Source organism: Blennius ocellaris (genome assembly GCF_963422515.1).
Source record: "Blennius ocellaris genome assembly, chromosome: 13".
Lineage (NCBI taxonomy): Eukaryota > Metazoa > Chordata > Actinopteri > Blenniiformes > Blenniidae > Blennius > Blennius ocellaris.
In genome coordinates this window covers 8419015-8435539 of record NC_137662.1, presented here as the reverse complement: position 1 = coordinate 8435539, position 16525 = coordinate 8419015, and the positions used below count along the sequence as shown (strand labels likewise).

The window sequence follows — 16525 nt, the reverse complement described above, 5'->3', positions numbered from 1 at the left end:
AGCTGCCTGAAGGAACTCCAGCAGGGCTAATCCTCTCAGCCATTTCTATCCCCGTCTTGGGCTCATCTACAAAGGGTTTCAAAGGCCTCATAATGCTGTGTAAACTAACAATGCCTAAATCAGCTTATGAATTAACATGTTGGCGATAAAGCTATACTGTATTCTCACAATCTTGAGAACATAGAAACATTCACTAGTCATTTTTACTGAACCTCTCAACAGTGAGTTGTAAGAAAGCCTTGGCATGGAGATAAAAATGACACAGGGTGCTTTTTTGGAACATTTTGTGTACATTTTCATAGCTTACTGGAATGATTTTGATTGTTGCATGGCAAAACAATGACATAAAAAGCTATTAGATGTTTCACATAGGATTAATTGAAAGATATTGTGAAAGAATAAATTGTCTCAATAATGTTACATTAGAAGTCGAGATGTTCTTGGCACCTAATTTCTCAACTAAATGAAAAATATTAACTTGGTTACAAAATTTTAAAATAAATAAATAAATAATGTTCACCTATGAGGCGTTTTGCTCCTTGCAGGACTCTAGAAGTTAGCATTTAGCATATTCAGGCTCATTGTATCCCATTTACTCCATGAAGTAAGCCTGGGCAATCAACCCAAAATTTACCGATACCTAAATTTTGCGAAAATTACCTACGTTATTTTCCTCATGTCGGTATATTCAGTGTTAAAAAAAAGAGAAAAGAAACGTTGGTTTTGAGTGTGTGCAGGTAGCATGTCCCTTTAAGACACTGCATTGTGTCAGAGACGTGACTCCACCCCTTCCAGTCTGTAATAAAAATGGAGAGAAGCGAGACGATGGAGGACGATTCAAAAGTTGTAGTGGCTGCTGCGGTGGCTGAAGTGAACAGCTTTAGAAGCGATCAAAGCAAATCGTCTGTATTTAGAATCAGCGGGCAGAGTTAAGATAGGTCCTTTTTCACGGAACTGTGGAGAAATCCTGTGTTTTCAGGTGCAATACAGACGAAGTCACAGCTAGTCACGCTCTCAGTCGTTCTAATTTCAAGTAATCTGTGCTTATCAGCTCTTCAATAAATCTTAACTGAAGGTACTTCATTTGTATTTTCTTCATTTATTTTTTAGACGGAGAAGTTTTACAGTCCTTTAAAGTGGCAATAAATAGGTCCAGGGGAGCTTAAATGATTTTAAACTAACCTTGCACTGCTAGCAGCATGTGGCATGATATCCGAATATTTGGGTTGATGCGGTTTCGCGACGCTCCACTGGGGTGATGACACACTATTTCTTCCTGATGCAGACTAACTTTCACCTCTGTTTCATTTTCTAAACGAACACGTTAAATTGGCTTTGACTTCGTGACTACCATATGGCTGCCTAACTGCACTGTAGCACTAGTGGTGGGCAGGTGTATAACGATCAAGTAAAACCTCATATACAGACAAAATACTAATAGTTCTGGGCGAGTGAGGGTGTTTATGGGTGGGTATGGTCTGGTAAATTAGGGTCACATGACCATCAGAAGAGAGGTCAAATGGTAAAATTGAACCCAGTGTTAAACAAAAGCACAGACCATGGCAACCTACTGGAATAAATAACAGTGGAGTTCAATGAAAGAGGATTTCCACACGGTCGGCTTCCAATACTAAACCATGTATATTCTGAACTAAATACGACTTGATAATAGTTTGACAAGGTACTGTGGTCTATATCGCTGGCTATTCTGATTTGTTTTAGTGTTTTTCTACAGGGTGAGTATATACATTAGGTAATATAGAGGTCATTGAGTAACTTATACAACACTTGCCAAAATCAAAATAAACAGGAAAGATTGTTTTCAGTGACAGTGGTAGCAATCCCAGTTTTACATGGGTATAACTTGGAATTCAGCAAGCTAAGTTTAGTGTACAGTAAAACCTTTTTTTTTTGCTTGACACAAATACCAAAATTATGTCACATCACAAGGTAGTTCATGAAGTCAATGTGTCAAGAAAATGCCAGTAAATTACAATATGCTAAACATTTTCAACATGCATAAATCTAATAGCAATATAAAAGCTTTGGTAATGTTTCTTTGTAAAATGTGTAGATCGAAATTTTAAAAGAATTGAAATAAATCTATAAAACCAGACAACAATGAGAAGTAACGTTCGGGCTCCTAACCTAGGGATGACAGCTGGTAAATCACGGCTGTGGGAGATTCTGCAAATCTGAAATGATGAATTGAATACTACATGGTTCAATTTCATTTATTCTACTTTTAGTGCGCAGAATACAATTTTAGGCTCAAGTATATGCATCCGCAGTACATTTGAAAGTTTACCGAGAGCTAATATGATTAGTCTAAAACCCAATCAGCCAAATATCCCTGCCTTTTGCCAACAGTTGGTTTATTTATCCGACTGCCCAACCCTACTAAGCACACACACAAAAAACCCCACCTTTGACCTTTGAGCCTTACTGAGCAGACTCTCATGCTGTATATACCACACAGTAAAGGAAAGCCAACCTCAAAATGCCGTATCGATGATCCTTGAAGCTTGAGTCGCTGTGCACAGAGGCTGCACAAATGGATATTTACTGATGGTGAATCTGACTTGAGTTTGGCTGGTGCCGGCGACTGCTGGCTGCAGCACAATGCCAAGGACTGCAGAGCTGCACTGGCGAGTGAGGAGAATAAATCCAGATTGAGTGGGCTGGTTGGAAGTGCAGTGTGGATCACGTAGTGTTGATCATCACTTCTGCTGGTGGTTCACTGTGGCTTTTATCTCTTTTACATTAGCTACGACTCGATCCTTATGTGGGTGGCGCTTGATTGCTAGGCAGCATATGGTCCCCTTAGCATCAGATCATTCCACTACATGCTTAAGCAACTGCATGTCCCTGCCCCCAACCGCCCTTGCAGCTGAGAAGAATACATTTTGACAAGCCATAAGTTGGCACAGTGTTCATAGGGCGTGCACGTCCATAGTTTTTGGCCCTCTGGTACAGTTTTGACACTGCTACAAGGCAAACGGTGGAAAGGAGAGCTGTTTAATGTATTTATTCTCAAACAAAACAAAACAAAAAGTAAAATGGCAACCGTTGCCATTTTCAATGCTGGGTCATATTATAAAGACACTACTCTATATGTATGTGACCCTTAGCTTTGTATTCACAGATGAACATTTCATGTACTCTCACATGCTAAATGAGCCTCAGTAACAGTAACCGTAATGGACCAGAGACTGATGTTCATGGAGCAAAAGGTCAACCAAACACCTGCTACCAGATTAGTTCACCAAGTTGCAAACCAGGAAAACCCAGGGCTTCCTCCTCACTTTACAGACTTGCATCTGTAAGAACAATCAGTCCCCCCCCTCCAAAAAAAAGCTATTTGTGAGACCTCTACATTTCATTTATTATACCATTACTCTATGAAGTTTTGAGGGAATGAATATTCAAATTTAAAAAAGTAGACCAAGAGTCTAGGCTAACCCTGGCATTCTATAGATGAAAATAAAACAATTGCAGTTTTGGGGGGTTTTTGGGGGCAAAATTGTTATAGCAACACTAATATTTGCTGATACTTTTCAGTCAACTCTTAATGGCAGACCTTTGGCTTGTGCCAATACTTAACAAATTTGAATTTATTAGTTGCCAATCTGAAGCGTCACGCTAAGCGAAACCCAAAACAAATAAAACCTTTCACAAAAAGGAATGATGGAGTGAGATGAATTGGATTTTTAATTTAGTCTTTTCTTGTCCAGACGAAAAGAAAAGAGTAAAGCAGCCTCATCAAGTTATAAACAGGGAAGTGGACGTGACCTATAATGCAAAATAAAGGATAAAGACAATATTCAGCAACTAAACAGGAACTTGAAGTGTCCAGGCTTCTGAAATTCAATATAAGCGGTGAGTATAACGATGACGTTACACATTTCAAGCACAGTTATTCTCCTGAAACAGACAAGTCGCCATCTTTGATGCAACATAAAGTTGAATGTAAAACCGAATCCTAGCATAGATGCCGTTATCTGCTGAGGTCCACTCCTGCGGCAGTGACTGGCCAGCAGATCTGACCAATTCCTGCTCCCCATCCCACGCACCCACTTAAAAAAAAAAGAAAAAAAGAAAAGAAAGGTGATGATCATGCTCAGTAGTTGGCCCTAATTGATATTTTTAAAACCGTTTCTAAAGGCCAACCTCTTTTTTTTTTTGGTCATGTCAAAGATGTAACTCTTTTCTGGCATATTAACTCCAGCTTGTTGTGATTTTTTTCACAGGATGCAATCTGCTTCTCCTACTTTATATCTGCAACACTTATTCATCCCTCAGTTTAGAATATCTTGGGGTTTCTTTTTTTTTAGGGTGATTTACTTGACTTGTTACTAAGCAACTATCAACATGAGTATGTTCCTACGTGTGTGTGTGTGTGTGTGTGTGTGTGTGTGTGTGTGTGTGTGTGTGTGTGTGTGTGTGTGTGTGTGTGTGTGTGTCAGAAGCAATCCTGTGGCCTTCTATTGCAGCCTCCTTTGAACCCCTGTAAATAGATACAAACGTAGGCCTTCCCATTACAGTTCGAATAAAACAATGCGGCAACTATCAACACAGCGTTCTCGCACACACACACACACACACACACACACACACACACACACACACACACACACACACACACACACACACACACACACACACACACACACACACACACACACACACAAATGTCGCTGGGTTGTACATGTAGCCCCGGTTTTCTGCAGAGCGGACACGTAACGTCCAGCCGCTACATTTTCCTGCCTGGTGCGTAAAACTGTGTCACAATTAGTCGCCAGCTCGGGCCTAATAAAGCGCGTGTTTTTGGTCGCGAAAACTAATTTGCACGGGCCGTGGTTTTGCTGGAAAGGAGTGCAGGGCTGCGCCGAGGACGGATAAGAAATATCTGGGCCACAGGCTGTAGGCTACTGTCAGCCCGGGGGTATTGCACGGAGAAGCACGACGGGGAGCCAGAAGTAGGTGAGAAAAAGCGTTTCCTTCTCCGCGGTCGACAGTTAGCGAGCAGCCGAGCCCTCGCGCCGAACGACGAGCCGTCCAAACGCCACATTATTCGACAGTGCGAGGCGCAGGGCCCTGCCCGCTGCTGTGTTTACCAGGCGGCGGAGGGTGAAAATAGGAGCCGTTTGCTTGCTTACCATCTTGCAGGTCGGATGATGAAATCCAGGCGATGTGAACGGAAAAGGAGGTACAACAGCAGGAGTCGGTAGGCCGCCGAGCTGTGGCGAGAAATACTGAGGGGAGGGGGGGGGGTAAAAAAAAAAAAGAAATGTACGCGTATGGTGGTCTGTGAGGTCTAGTCCTGGCTTTTACACCCAGCTTCAGGCTCTCTTCGCCGACTCTCTCTCTCTCCTTTATCGAGGCTTTCACTGCAGTGGCTCAGGGAGGGAGACCCGCTGGGAGGGGACAGTAAAGCGGAGGAGGAGGCTCGCGCTGACAAGCAGGCGGTGGCGGAGGGGAGGAGAGAACGGGCGAGGGGGGGAGGTGCAGCAGTACTGTACATCCGGGAACCGCCGCAGCTTCCAATTCTTTATTTATTTCGTGCCTCCACTCCGGAACTGGTTTGTACGTGTGCTCCCCCTAGTGGCGGTACTGAGGCAAGGCACGGCGTTCATTTTACCATTCGGACAAGGCACAAAGAGTCAAACTAAAACATAGACACAAAGAAATAACAATAATACATGAAAGCAAGGTAATTAGGTATACGAACCTAAGCAATTAAGAAAGTAAGAAAAAACATTACAATAACAACAACAATTAAGAACAGCACAAAAAGGAGAATAAATAAGATAAAGTTGTATTCTAGATTCCATATTGTACCGTTTTTCAACAATTTCAGAGCGTTGGTCCAACAAGAAAGATGCTGGCTTGGACTGGCATTAGGAGGAGGATGCACTACCAGAGGGAGTCGTTATTTCCCCAGTTGACGTCACAAAGGGGACATCTCTGACTCTGGATAAGCTGCAGTTGTGGAACACTTTTATTCATTTATTTATTTATTTTTATGGAGATATTATTATGGAGATTATTGTAACATATTGTTACAATAACATACTGTTACAATAATCTGGCCTACCGAAACTGAATGCATGAACGCATGCATGAACATGAACTGAATGCATGAACAAGTTTTGTAAGAAGGACAAAATAAGACTATAGGCAGGTGGAGCAATAAGTTCTACAAAACGGCTCAATATGAATATAAAGGAGCATCATGGTACTTCATTTTGACAAGCAACTGACCCTGTTCTTGAGTATGAAGTAAGGAGTTTGCATATTTCCCTTGTGCATGGATGGGTTTTCTTCAGGTTCTCTGGCTTCCTCCGGGTGAGGGTGAGACTCATCATTTGATGGCTGGGATTCAGCTGAATTGGGTGAACTGGCGGAGAAGATGCATGTTTCACCCTCAAAACCTTTATTGTAAACTGTGTAATATATGGTGACTTTACAGAGTAAAACCTTTCCAAACAAATAATTTAATTCATGATCAGGAATGTGTGAAAGACATTTTCCAATAAATAATAACTGAATTTCTAATAGAGCTGATTTGAAATATTACCTAACTGATATCGCAATATAAATCTTAGCATTCGCAAAGGTTATATTTTTTTCTGTAGTTGTATATATGCAGGTCCTCTGCAATCACTCACGGGTTTCTGCAGCAATGTTTGATATTTGAGTTAAATTGATGTCACCTGGAATGATAAGGTGAATGAGAAAAAAAACCTCATGATGTTATCTCAAAAACAGTTTCGTGATGTGCAGCTGGTATATCTACCAAAGTTGGCTATTTTTGCAACATGCCACAGCTCATTTTGTCTTGTAATATTAGTATGCACTAAGAGAAGGTTTCTGAAGTCACTCAAATAAATTGCATGAAGAAAAAAGCCAAGGGTAACTACATAGTGGTGTAAAATGACTGATGAGCAGGTATATACTGAATGCAATCCTGAACTGTGCAACTACCAATGTAAAAGAAATGCCAGAACTCAACACTGCCACCAAATGTTCAACAGTGGCATCAGCTATTATTTTATTTTTTTTACATACTGCCCCTTTATCAGCGTTGCAGTTTCTGCATCAACTTATTTTGTGCTGATTTTGTAATGTCTTTTTGACAGTGTCATTCTTTTGTATTTCAGATTTAGTGTCAACATTAGACCACACTTTGTATGATGCTTACATTTTGCTTGTGTGTCTTCCTGACAGGCCCGGACTGTCACTGAGATTGTCTTTACAGTCACCTGATGGGATAAGCTCCTCGGTTCCCACTCTGGATCAGGGAGCGAGCTCCTTGACCCCACCAGCTCCCAACGCACTGCACCGCTAAGGTTAACTATGAATAGAGTGGGTTCAGTGCAGAGAAGTACTGGCAATTTCCCCATGGGGAATGAATACTTATAAATGAAACATAAAAGTCAGGTTAATTAGTGAGCATGAATTACCCATGGGTGTGAATGTGAGTGTGTTTCTCTCTCTGCTTGCCCTTTGATGGACTACCTTGGTTAATTATTGAACGAGACATTTAGATATTTAATTGCTATTATTTTACAACGTCTCTGATGCTTTGGTATGATATTTTCTTACCTTAAAACATCCTGCCTGCTTGAAATGTCTGCAAATGTGCTTAACGTGAGAGGATTTATCATCTTAATCATTGTTGCTTGGTCTGAGTGTGTGGGTGTGTGTGTGGGTGATTGAGCTGTCTGCGTCTATATATTTGTACTTGAATTATGTAATGTTGTTTTTGTTTTTATTTTTGTATCAGTGAAACCTCATAAAATCTAAAATACTATAGGTACAATTGTCTATCCTGAGAATAAATCAAAGTTGAATTTTTGTGGTATTTACCAAATTCTGGATTTTATTTACAATATATATCTACAACATAGTGCATAACATTAATGTACGTTTTTTTATTTGGAACGTAATGGAACGGAACAGAAACCCGTAGGACTGGAACATTTTTGCAGGATTTTGATATCTGAAATGTGAGTAATGGTTTTTTCCACTCCTCAGTTTTGTTCACTTACATTGTTATCTTGTTTTCTGTTGTTGTTTTGGCATCTCACTTATACAACTGTTTATAAACGGTCCATTCAATTATTAAATTTAGTTGCTTGAAATACTTAATACTCATAAAATATCATGTTTTAATAAAAAAATTTCTTGTCGTCATTTCCAGAACAACCTGCTACACCCTGCGTAGCACTTTTCTGGGGAGAAAATAATCAAATAATTATCGCAGTGATCAAATACACACATCAAATGAAGGCTATTGCTCCAGAGGGAAAATCTGTTTTATTGTCAATAACATGATAAACAAATCACATTATCACAAAGTTATATTATATATAATAAATGCATATTTCCCCTCGACATACACTGCACCTTTTAGACAACCGTTTGTTCTGCTGACTGCTTGCATAGATCGAATCTCTATCCCAATGGAAATCTTTAATATCATTTCTAACAAAATGCACACAATAATAACATTTCACTGTACAAAAATACTATTTTTTTTTTTTAAACATGATTTACCACAGGAGATAGAAAAAAAAAGTATTTTAAGACATGTCAGTCACAACCTACATTCAAAATATACCAAATATATCACTTTAACATGTTTTGGAAGAGGTAGAGAGAAAACTCACACTTCAGTTGTGGGGGGTTCAACCAAAATCCAGAGTTCCAAGTTGCACATCTGCATTATGAGAATGTATCTCAAAGAAATCCTCCACAGCTGCAGAACAGGTTTCACTTCCTAAATTATGGCTATTTTTCAAAAACTGTTGCCATCCATGTAGTGGCACAAGTTAACTTGAGCGTAACAATCTGAGGTTTAATGCTTAAGCGGTGCTGACTCAGATAAAACGGCTCTCCAATGTCACCAGAGAGTGATGTGGGTTGCAATGTGTTTTGGAGAGGACATGGATACTCCTTTTTTCTTTCTGGGAAACGGCAGCGCGGAGAGCTGAACAAAATGCTTTTAGAAGCCACAGAGAGAATTCTGTTACAGTACAGTGGGATTGTTTGATTTTCAAACGGAGCAAAAGGTTTAGCTATGCACAAAAAGTACGGTAAGTAAATTTGTGTTTTGTTGCAACAAAACTTGGCAATGAATGCCATCCCTTTTGAAAACCTGTTTATTTAAATGGCACCACATTTGTAAGGATGGTGTATTTATGGAAGCTGAGCTGAGTTTAAAGAATTGCCAAATCCTCTCTGCCAATGTCAAAACAGCTTTCCTTTGATTCCTGTCTGACGTTGTCTGGTGGATTGAAGTCCGATGACTAGACATATTTGCAATTTAACATTTTAAACATTTAGTAAACAGGAGTCTCGGCAGCTCGTCCTCCTGAGGCCAGGACTGCTGGGAGGCCATTCTATTCTGGAGTGTTTTCCCTATCTCTTCTACACATCGACCTGATTGTTACCACCGGGGGTAGCAGAAGCTCAAAACAAAATCCAATACTGCAAAGAAAAGCTGTTTGGCATTAGCACAAAAGATTTGGCACATTTTTCACGAGCGCATCCCACATACTCTGCTGCTCATCCCACAAGTAGTGATCGTGAGGAAGCGGAGCAGAAAACTACGTGTGAAGTGCATCAAGCAACTGACACTGTTTTGTATTAGAACTTGTTCCTTTTAAATGACGCGGTTGATTCTTTCTGATATCTAAAAAGCAGCACCCAAGTAGGTTGTAAGTGTCTGTTTAGTGTTTAACTAGATCATTAATAGAAAAAGATAACAGTAAGTACTATGCTCCCTTGTTTCCAGAAACGGCATTTCCAGTAAATGTGATCCTTCAGTCCTTTATAGAGGATTCATTAAAATACTTGGAGGTTTGAAAATGTAGCCTTGCTATTGTACAACATTTCAATATGTTCATGTCAAGAAAAATATGCATAATTATTATGTGTGATTTGATCAAATAAATGTCTCCCCGAAGTTCAATAAAAGGTAATAATCCATCCTCTCTTTCACATTTGATAACACTACTGAGAACTGGGGTCCTTCAACAGAATGTGCTATATGCAAAAACAACTACTTTTTAGATGACTTGGGTGGATGTTTCACAAATATGCAGTAGTTGTGTGTGCAAAGTGCATGTCATATCGAAAATACGAGGTGTACAGAATGTTATAATGTGAAACATACTGTATGTCGTAATTCACCTTTTTGAGAACCTAATGAAGTCAATCATTTCTGGAAAAAGGTTGGAACTCTTTACCTCTCTGCAAGCATACACAGCTTCTCAGTACATAAACACAGCAGTACGAGCACCGTTTGTATAACACACACATACGCATACACACAGGCAACTTGACTGCACGTCCACATAAAACTTTGCACACTTAAGGGTTTACAGACGTACGTGAAAAAATATTTACCTCAAAATGACGTCTTAGCGCTCAAAACTCTCTTTCAGAAACAAAAGCAGGACCAGTAGGAAACCACTGGCGACGTAGCCGCGTTAGTATGTTCAGCCACAGGAAGAAAACTGGCCGGAGAAGAGTTGCACTGTTTTTTTGGGTTTTTTTGCACAAGTGGAGGGAAAGTGTGTGTTTTCTTTTCCAAACAACTTCAGATTTTTGGGATTACAGGAAGAGTAAAAAACACAATAAAGCCACAGAGGAGGATTGTTTTCGTCATTGCATAATATAGTATAACATACACACCAACTCTTTTTAGGCTGTTTGAGGCGAATCAGACGAACATCTCCTTGTTGACCCACATGAGCGTGCGCGTGTCGTTGGGTTTGCATTCGTACTCGATGCTGTTGAAGCTGTTGCCCCACTGGCAGTGGTCCCTCTTGTTGTAGTTGTAGTACTTCACCTGCCACACCGTTTCGAACATCCCAGCCTCTGTGAACTGAAGCACAAACACAGGTGCAATTTTAAAGGACATACACAGTTATTTCCAGGGTTTCTGTTCTGACTGGAATCCTTTAACATTAGATCTTCTTTATCATTTGCGATGTTAAAGCAGCTCTTGTCTTCTTACCTTCTGATGGATTATAATAATTATAATGTAAAATAATAAATGGTCTAAGCTCACAGTCAGGAGGGAATACTCCTACTCTTAGCCTGTAGTTACTTTTTGTTCTTTATCAAACAGTGTGTCTGTTCTTTCTGCTATATATCTATAATGATATATTAGCATAATGATAACCGTCACTATAGCCTTTTTGATTGTGTTCTGTTGGGACCCTTTTGAAAATGAGAAAGTAGGTTTCACTTTGATATTTTAAGTTATAAATAAAGTACTATAATAGGTAAAGACAAAAATACGGTACTATAAAAACTCACAGTAAACGTCACACTCCTGCAAAAAATAATGGTAATATTTAAAATGTAATTTTACATATATTTGATATACCTGTAAAACCAAATCGTATCTGCAATCTTGACTAAAACTAGGACCTAAAAACACATGTACAAGTTTTCAAAGTCAGACTAACACACCCAGAAAGTGCAATTCAAAGTGGACGATCTTCTCCTGTGTGCATATACAGAGTCGTCAGACTGGAACATGACAGCGTGCCCTGTGCCGGTGCCACAGGTCTTATTCCTCATCCTGAACAGCATGTAAAAAGGTAAATATGAGCTCAAGCAGAAGAAGCCGACTGACTGCTCACCATAAACCTGATGATAACTGGTGAGGTTTGCATTTGGACAGATATAGAAACACTACTAACGATCTGAAAGAGGGCATATTCTATCCTATCATTCCAGAGGTGGCATGATTTGAACCATAAATAGTTAAAACTACAAATGTTAAAAAGACAAAAGTCTTGAATATGTGAAACCAGGGTTCAAATACTGTTTGCAGCACTAAGGCCATGAAAACTAGACATATCGAAAGTGCAAGTTGTAATGACTTGCTGTGGAGATTCCGACAAAAGAAAGTAACAGCAATTGGCCTATAACCAACAGCAACAACAAGTTTAGTGTAAAATTGACACCTTTATATACACCACTGTAAGTGACAAAGTGTTATGGTGCGGTAAAAACACAGTGACTATCATGGATAAGATTACAATGGCAGAAAAAAATTGTGAAATCCAGTTAATTACAGTGTTTCTGTATAATTGATTCAGTGAACCACAGTTACAATATGTTAGTAGAATGTATATTGTATGTTTCACGACTGGACTGCCCTGTAAAAATAAAAAAATAAAAAAGTTATATTTGTAAATATACACAGCACACAAACAAACTCTTTGAGTTATATGTAATATTATATATTATATAAGATTGTAACACTCACAAACTGCAAGTCGAGTGAGAAACTCGTGCAGATAGTGACTGACACTGTATCATGTGCGAAGCCATGTGAAGGTGAAATGAAGAAGGAGCATACTGACAGGACAGATGGACACGCACACACACACACACACACACACACACACACACACACACACACACACACACACACACACACACACTCACACACAGTGCCTCCGGAGTGTGTGTGTGTGGTTATATAAATACAGATGCTCATAAAAGCACAAATGTACGTAGAAACAAATTACATTATGGAAAGATTCCTTTTTTTACAGAGTCAAAACCGCGAGTGCCGCCAGTTTGAAAGGTTTCCTCACTCAACACTGGAAATTGTTGTTGTTGATGATATTCAAAAAGACCTCACATCCTATATGACACACATTTATGGGTGGGAGTGTGTTTTAGTGCTTGCCTATAGTACCTGTAAGTATCATCCATATTGTACTTTTAACAAGTGTGAAAAATGCTGTAATGTCAAAATTCTTAATAAGTCTCGCTCATTCATAAAATAAAGTTTATACTATGGGCAAAGTATTGCTTGACATATTGAGGTGTGGTCACTAAAATATATTTCACAGCCACATATAACTGGTCTAACAAAGTAAATTGTTACGAAGCTGGTCTAACTGTAAGTCAAATGAAGAGGATTAAAACCAAAAATGACAACTGCTGGAGAGTATGTCTTTTCTTAATGAAGCCAGTCACATGTACAAACTTCAAATCATCATTTGGTGGAAGAGGGCAGAACGTGCTGGTGGTATTTCAAAGCAGGGCCTCTTTCCTGTAATTTCACATTTTGTTAAATAACTCACAAGATAAAGGAAGATAAATATCATGAAAGTCATGTAAATCTTTACTGTGAGAAAATACAGCAGAAAAAGTGTAACCATAGCAACACAACCACGTCTGGCAGAACCACCATTTGACCTTTAACCTTTTAGGGGATTGTGAAAATGTGATGGAAAGCAGCTGTGTGGAGACAGATGTGAGTAATTGCTGTATAAAGGAAGTGGTCATATGCATTTTTTATTTTTTTTTAATTGTGGAAGAATTTAACGGAATGGCCAAAGGTGGCTGACTTTCTCTAAAATCCAGCTTTCTCAACAGATCTGTGCCAAAACTTTAAAGTAATTTAATATTCCCCGAAATATGAGTTTTTTAATATGCTGGAATCCTGTGCGAGCTATATGGCGCTTTGCTCTGACTGTTAACTTTAAGTACCAGGCTTACTCAACCTTTCACAGAAAGTAGTGGGTATATGGATAATGAAATGATAAATAATTAAAATCATGTTAATGTGTCACTACCATGGTGAAGTATGCACCGCTGACTGATTTCTGTGTGTCTGTGATTTGTGATAGTTACCAAACTGCTTTTTGATGTGGATTAAGAGAGGTTGATAGTAAAAGCATGGGTTCAGGTATCAAATCCATACCAAACTTTGCAGTAATTCTTATCTGGGTTGCAGATATTTGGTCAATTAAAGCCAGAAAAGTAGGAGAGCAAGACACTGGTGTGGCGAGAGATGTTCCCAAAAACATGAAAAGACACCAGCGCTCAAGAAGAAACAGGAAGACAAATTAATTAATATAGTGAGGAGTAATAACACAGAAAGATGAGGAGTGGTATAGATCAGGCTGCATTCTTTATTGGTTTTTGATCCAATAATTCCTTTAATGTCAAATTCCTATCAGTTCAGGTGCAGCATGCAGCTCACTTTAATTTTGAGTTTGTCACACCAGTGAAATGACAGCATAATAATCTATAAATAAACACAACTCCACCACAAATGCCACTTTTAACAGAAATGAGTACGAAAGGTCTGATTGAATATGTTTTTATAACATTGAAAAGGGTTGGAATTTACACTAAAATGTAAACACAATTTCATTTATTTGCCTAGTCTCAACAAATAGATTTTTTTACAAATTCATGGTCAAGGGTCATGATCAAGAGACCCACAATGGTGACCTGTCAGCAGTGAGAATTGAACCAGCAAACGTGATATCCCAAGCCTAAATATTTTAAGTCACTCTTTTCTTTATATAGAGTTGGCACACCTGCTTTAAGGGTTGCCCTGTGGCCGGTGCTGTTTTCCAAAGAGACTTATGAGGCACAAGGAGACGCCTTTGGGATTAAACACCTCAACTTCCAAACACACTGTTACACACACACACACACACACACACACACACACACACACACACACACACACACACACACGCACGCACGCACGCACGCACGCACGCACACACACACACACACACACACACACACACACACACACACACACACTACTTGCCAATTCCAGCTAATCTTCCAGTCACATGCAAACAAGTTCCCCCTAATGGGTTTTCTTTTTAATTGGTTGTAAGAGAGTTGGTGCAAAACTGAGCCATACAAGGAAAAGTGTGGTGTGCAGTGAATGTAAACAGCAAGGGCATTATGCACACCATTTCCATACCTGTATGCTGATTTGAACTGGCTGCCTCTCTCCGCTTTTGGTATGTGCAACCCCTTCAGTGTCATACTGGCCGGTATAGACCACAGACTGTGGGTCTTTGGACTGCTGCTCCAGAGGGAAGGTCACGCCACCCACACTCATCGACCTGCAGCCACAAACACAACAAAACACATGTAGGAAATTAAAAGCGACGGCTTTTTTCATCTGATTAATGTTACATTTATACGTGGACAGTCAAATACTAATACACTGAGTAAGAGGAGGCATGTGACGACTTCTCTCTGAGTGATCAGATGGTGAAATAGGTCTCCAGCTGTGTATTCATGTATTCATAAGCATGCCCCAAATTTGGGTCACTACCTCCTGATGATTCATCATCGCATGTGTAACCTACATTTATCTTTTTTTTTTTTTTTAACAGCATTGTGCTCATTGAGGCATGTTACCCAGTCGGATAGTTGAATAGCCTATCCGACACTAATCCCTATTTTGAGATGGGGAATACAACAGCATTCATTACATAATGATGAATTGCAGGCACATCACAAGAGGGCGGTGACACGAGGTCCTAATCTGTAGTGGATTTGACGCGCGGCCAATTGAGGGTTTACGTTGCCTTCAAGTGCCCCGCGTAAAATCCTGCACTGCTCTCCAGAACAAAAAAAACAACCACAAAACATTTAGGCATAATAACTCGCTTTATCCCTGTATGATAAAATGCACAAGAGCCGCTTTCAGTTCATGTTTTGTCTTCTGTGCAGCTCGGAGATCACGGGAGATTTCACTCCCACAGCACTTTAATGCAGCCTCAAAATCTGCATTTGCCTTTGAGTGCAATGGAGGAACCAGCCTCATCTTTGCTTTCTTCAATTGCGATAACTGTCCAAGAAATGCAGGTAATTCTGCCGGAAAGGGGCACGATATCACAACGGTATTGCAAAAACAAAAAGCACCGACCAATATATTATACTGTGCAATCAAGTTGCAATTTGTATGACCAACTTTCTAGAAAGCTCCAGTATAGAGAGATTACAAAACTCAAAAAGGAACATCTGCATAATCCTACTAGATTAATGCTCCTCTATAGAATATTAAAAGATTTGTTTTGTTTGTTATGGACGCCACACGAAAACAAAACCCTCATTTGGAAGACACTTGTCGCGCGTCTTGTCACCTTTTCATTCATAAAAATCAAGACATGCTTCGTCAATTAAATACGCATGACAAGTTATTCTCTCTAGAGATAATAAGAGAGCAATTTGTGTTGCTTTTTTAAAAATAAAGTTACAGGAATACAGTGATTTGATATACGCCTTCCAGAATGTATATACATTTGCCATATTGCAGTGTGTTTGGGCTCTGACCAATTCAAGATTATACATGGGCTACCTACGTGGCCTGGACTGCTCCTGGTTTCACGACCACCTCGATTTTATATTTGGACCCGGTCAGCAGCTTGATGGTCCTGGTCTGTCCGAACCGCGCGCCGTCGGATTTAAAGTGAACCGCCGTGTTGTTGGGCAGCATCTTCAATGAAATCCCAATTTTGACAATCTGCGGAACGTCGGCCATGTTTCCATAAAGCTAAAATATTTCCAGGATTGCGGGGAGCGGTGAATGTCTCTCAGGTATTGAGGAATCCTGGCAGACGGAGAAAAGCCGCGCGGAGAATCAACGCGCAACACAGGAAATTGCGCTGCGCTCCGTAATCCCGTTCAACCTGCAGCATGGGCCTAATCCCAACCAATG

At 39.8% G+C, this 16525-nt stretch overlaps 2 protein-coding genes across 2 annotated transcripts in view; both read right to left on the bottom strand.

Moving 5' to 3' along the window:
* LOC308138148 (calcineurin subunit B type 1) overlaps positions 1-5378 on the bottom strand; it is a 30915-nt gene extending 25537 nt beyond the window's left edge. The window contains exon 1 of the mRNA XM_080507135.1: positions 5160-5378. Within this exon, the coding sequence (XP_080363261.1) occupies positions 5160-5162 (3 nt within the window). The 5' untranslated portion in view covers positions 5163-5378. The remainder of the gene's footprint in view (positions 1-5159) is intronic.
* A 5354-nt stretch (positions 5379-10732) lies between these two features.
* Positions 10733-16348, bottom strand: cnrip1b (cannabinoid receptor interacting protein 1b; the record flags this gene model as incomplete). The annotated part of the gene is made up of 3 exons (XM_080507199.1): positions 10733-10897; positions 14777-14921; positions 16170-16348. 3 exons carry the CDS (start codon positions 16346-16348, stop codon positions 10733-10735), a joined length of 489 nt encoding a protein of 162 aa, XP_080363325.1.
* Positions 16349-16525: the final 177 nt, after the last annotated feature.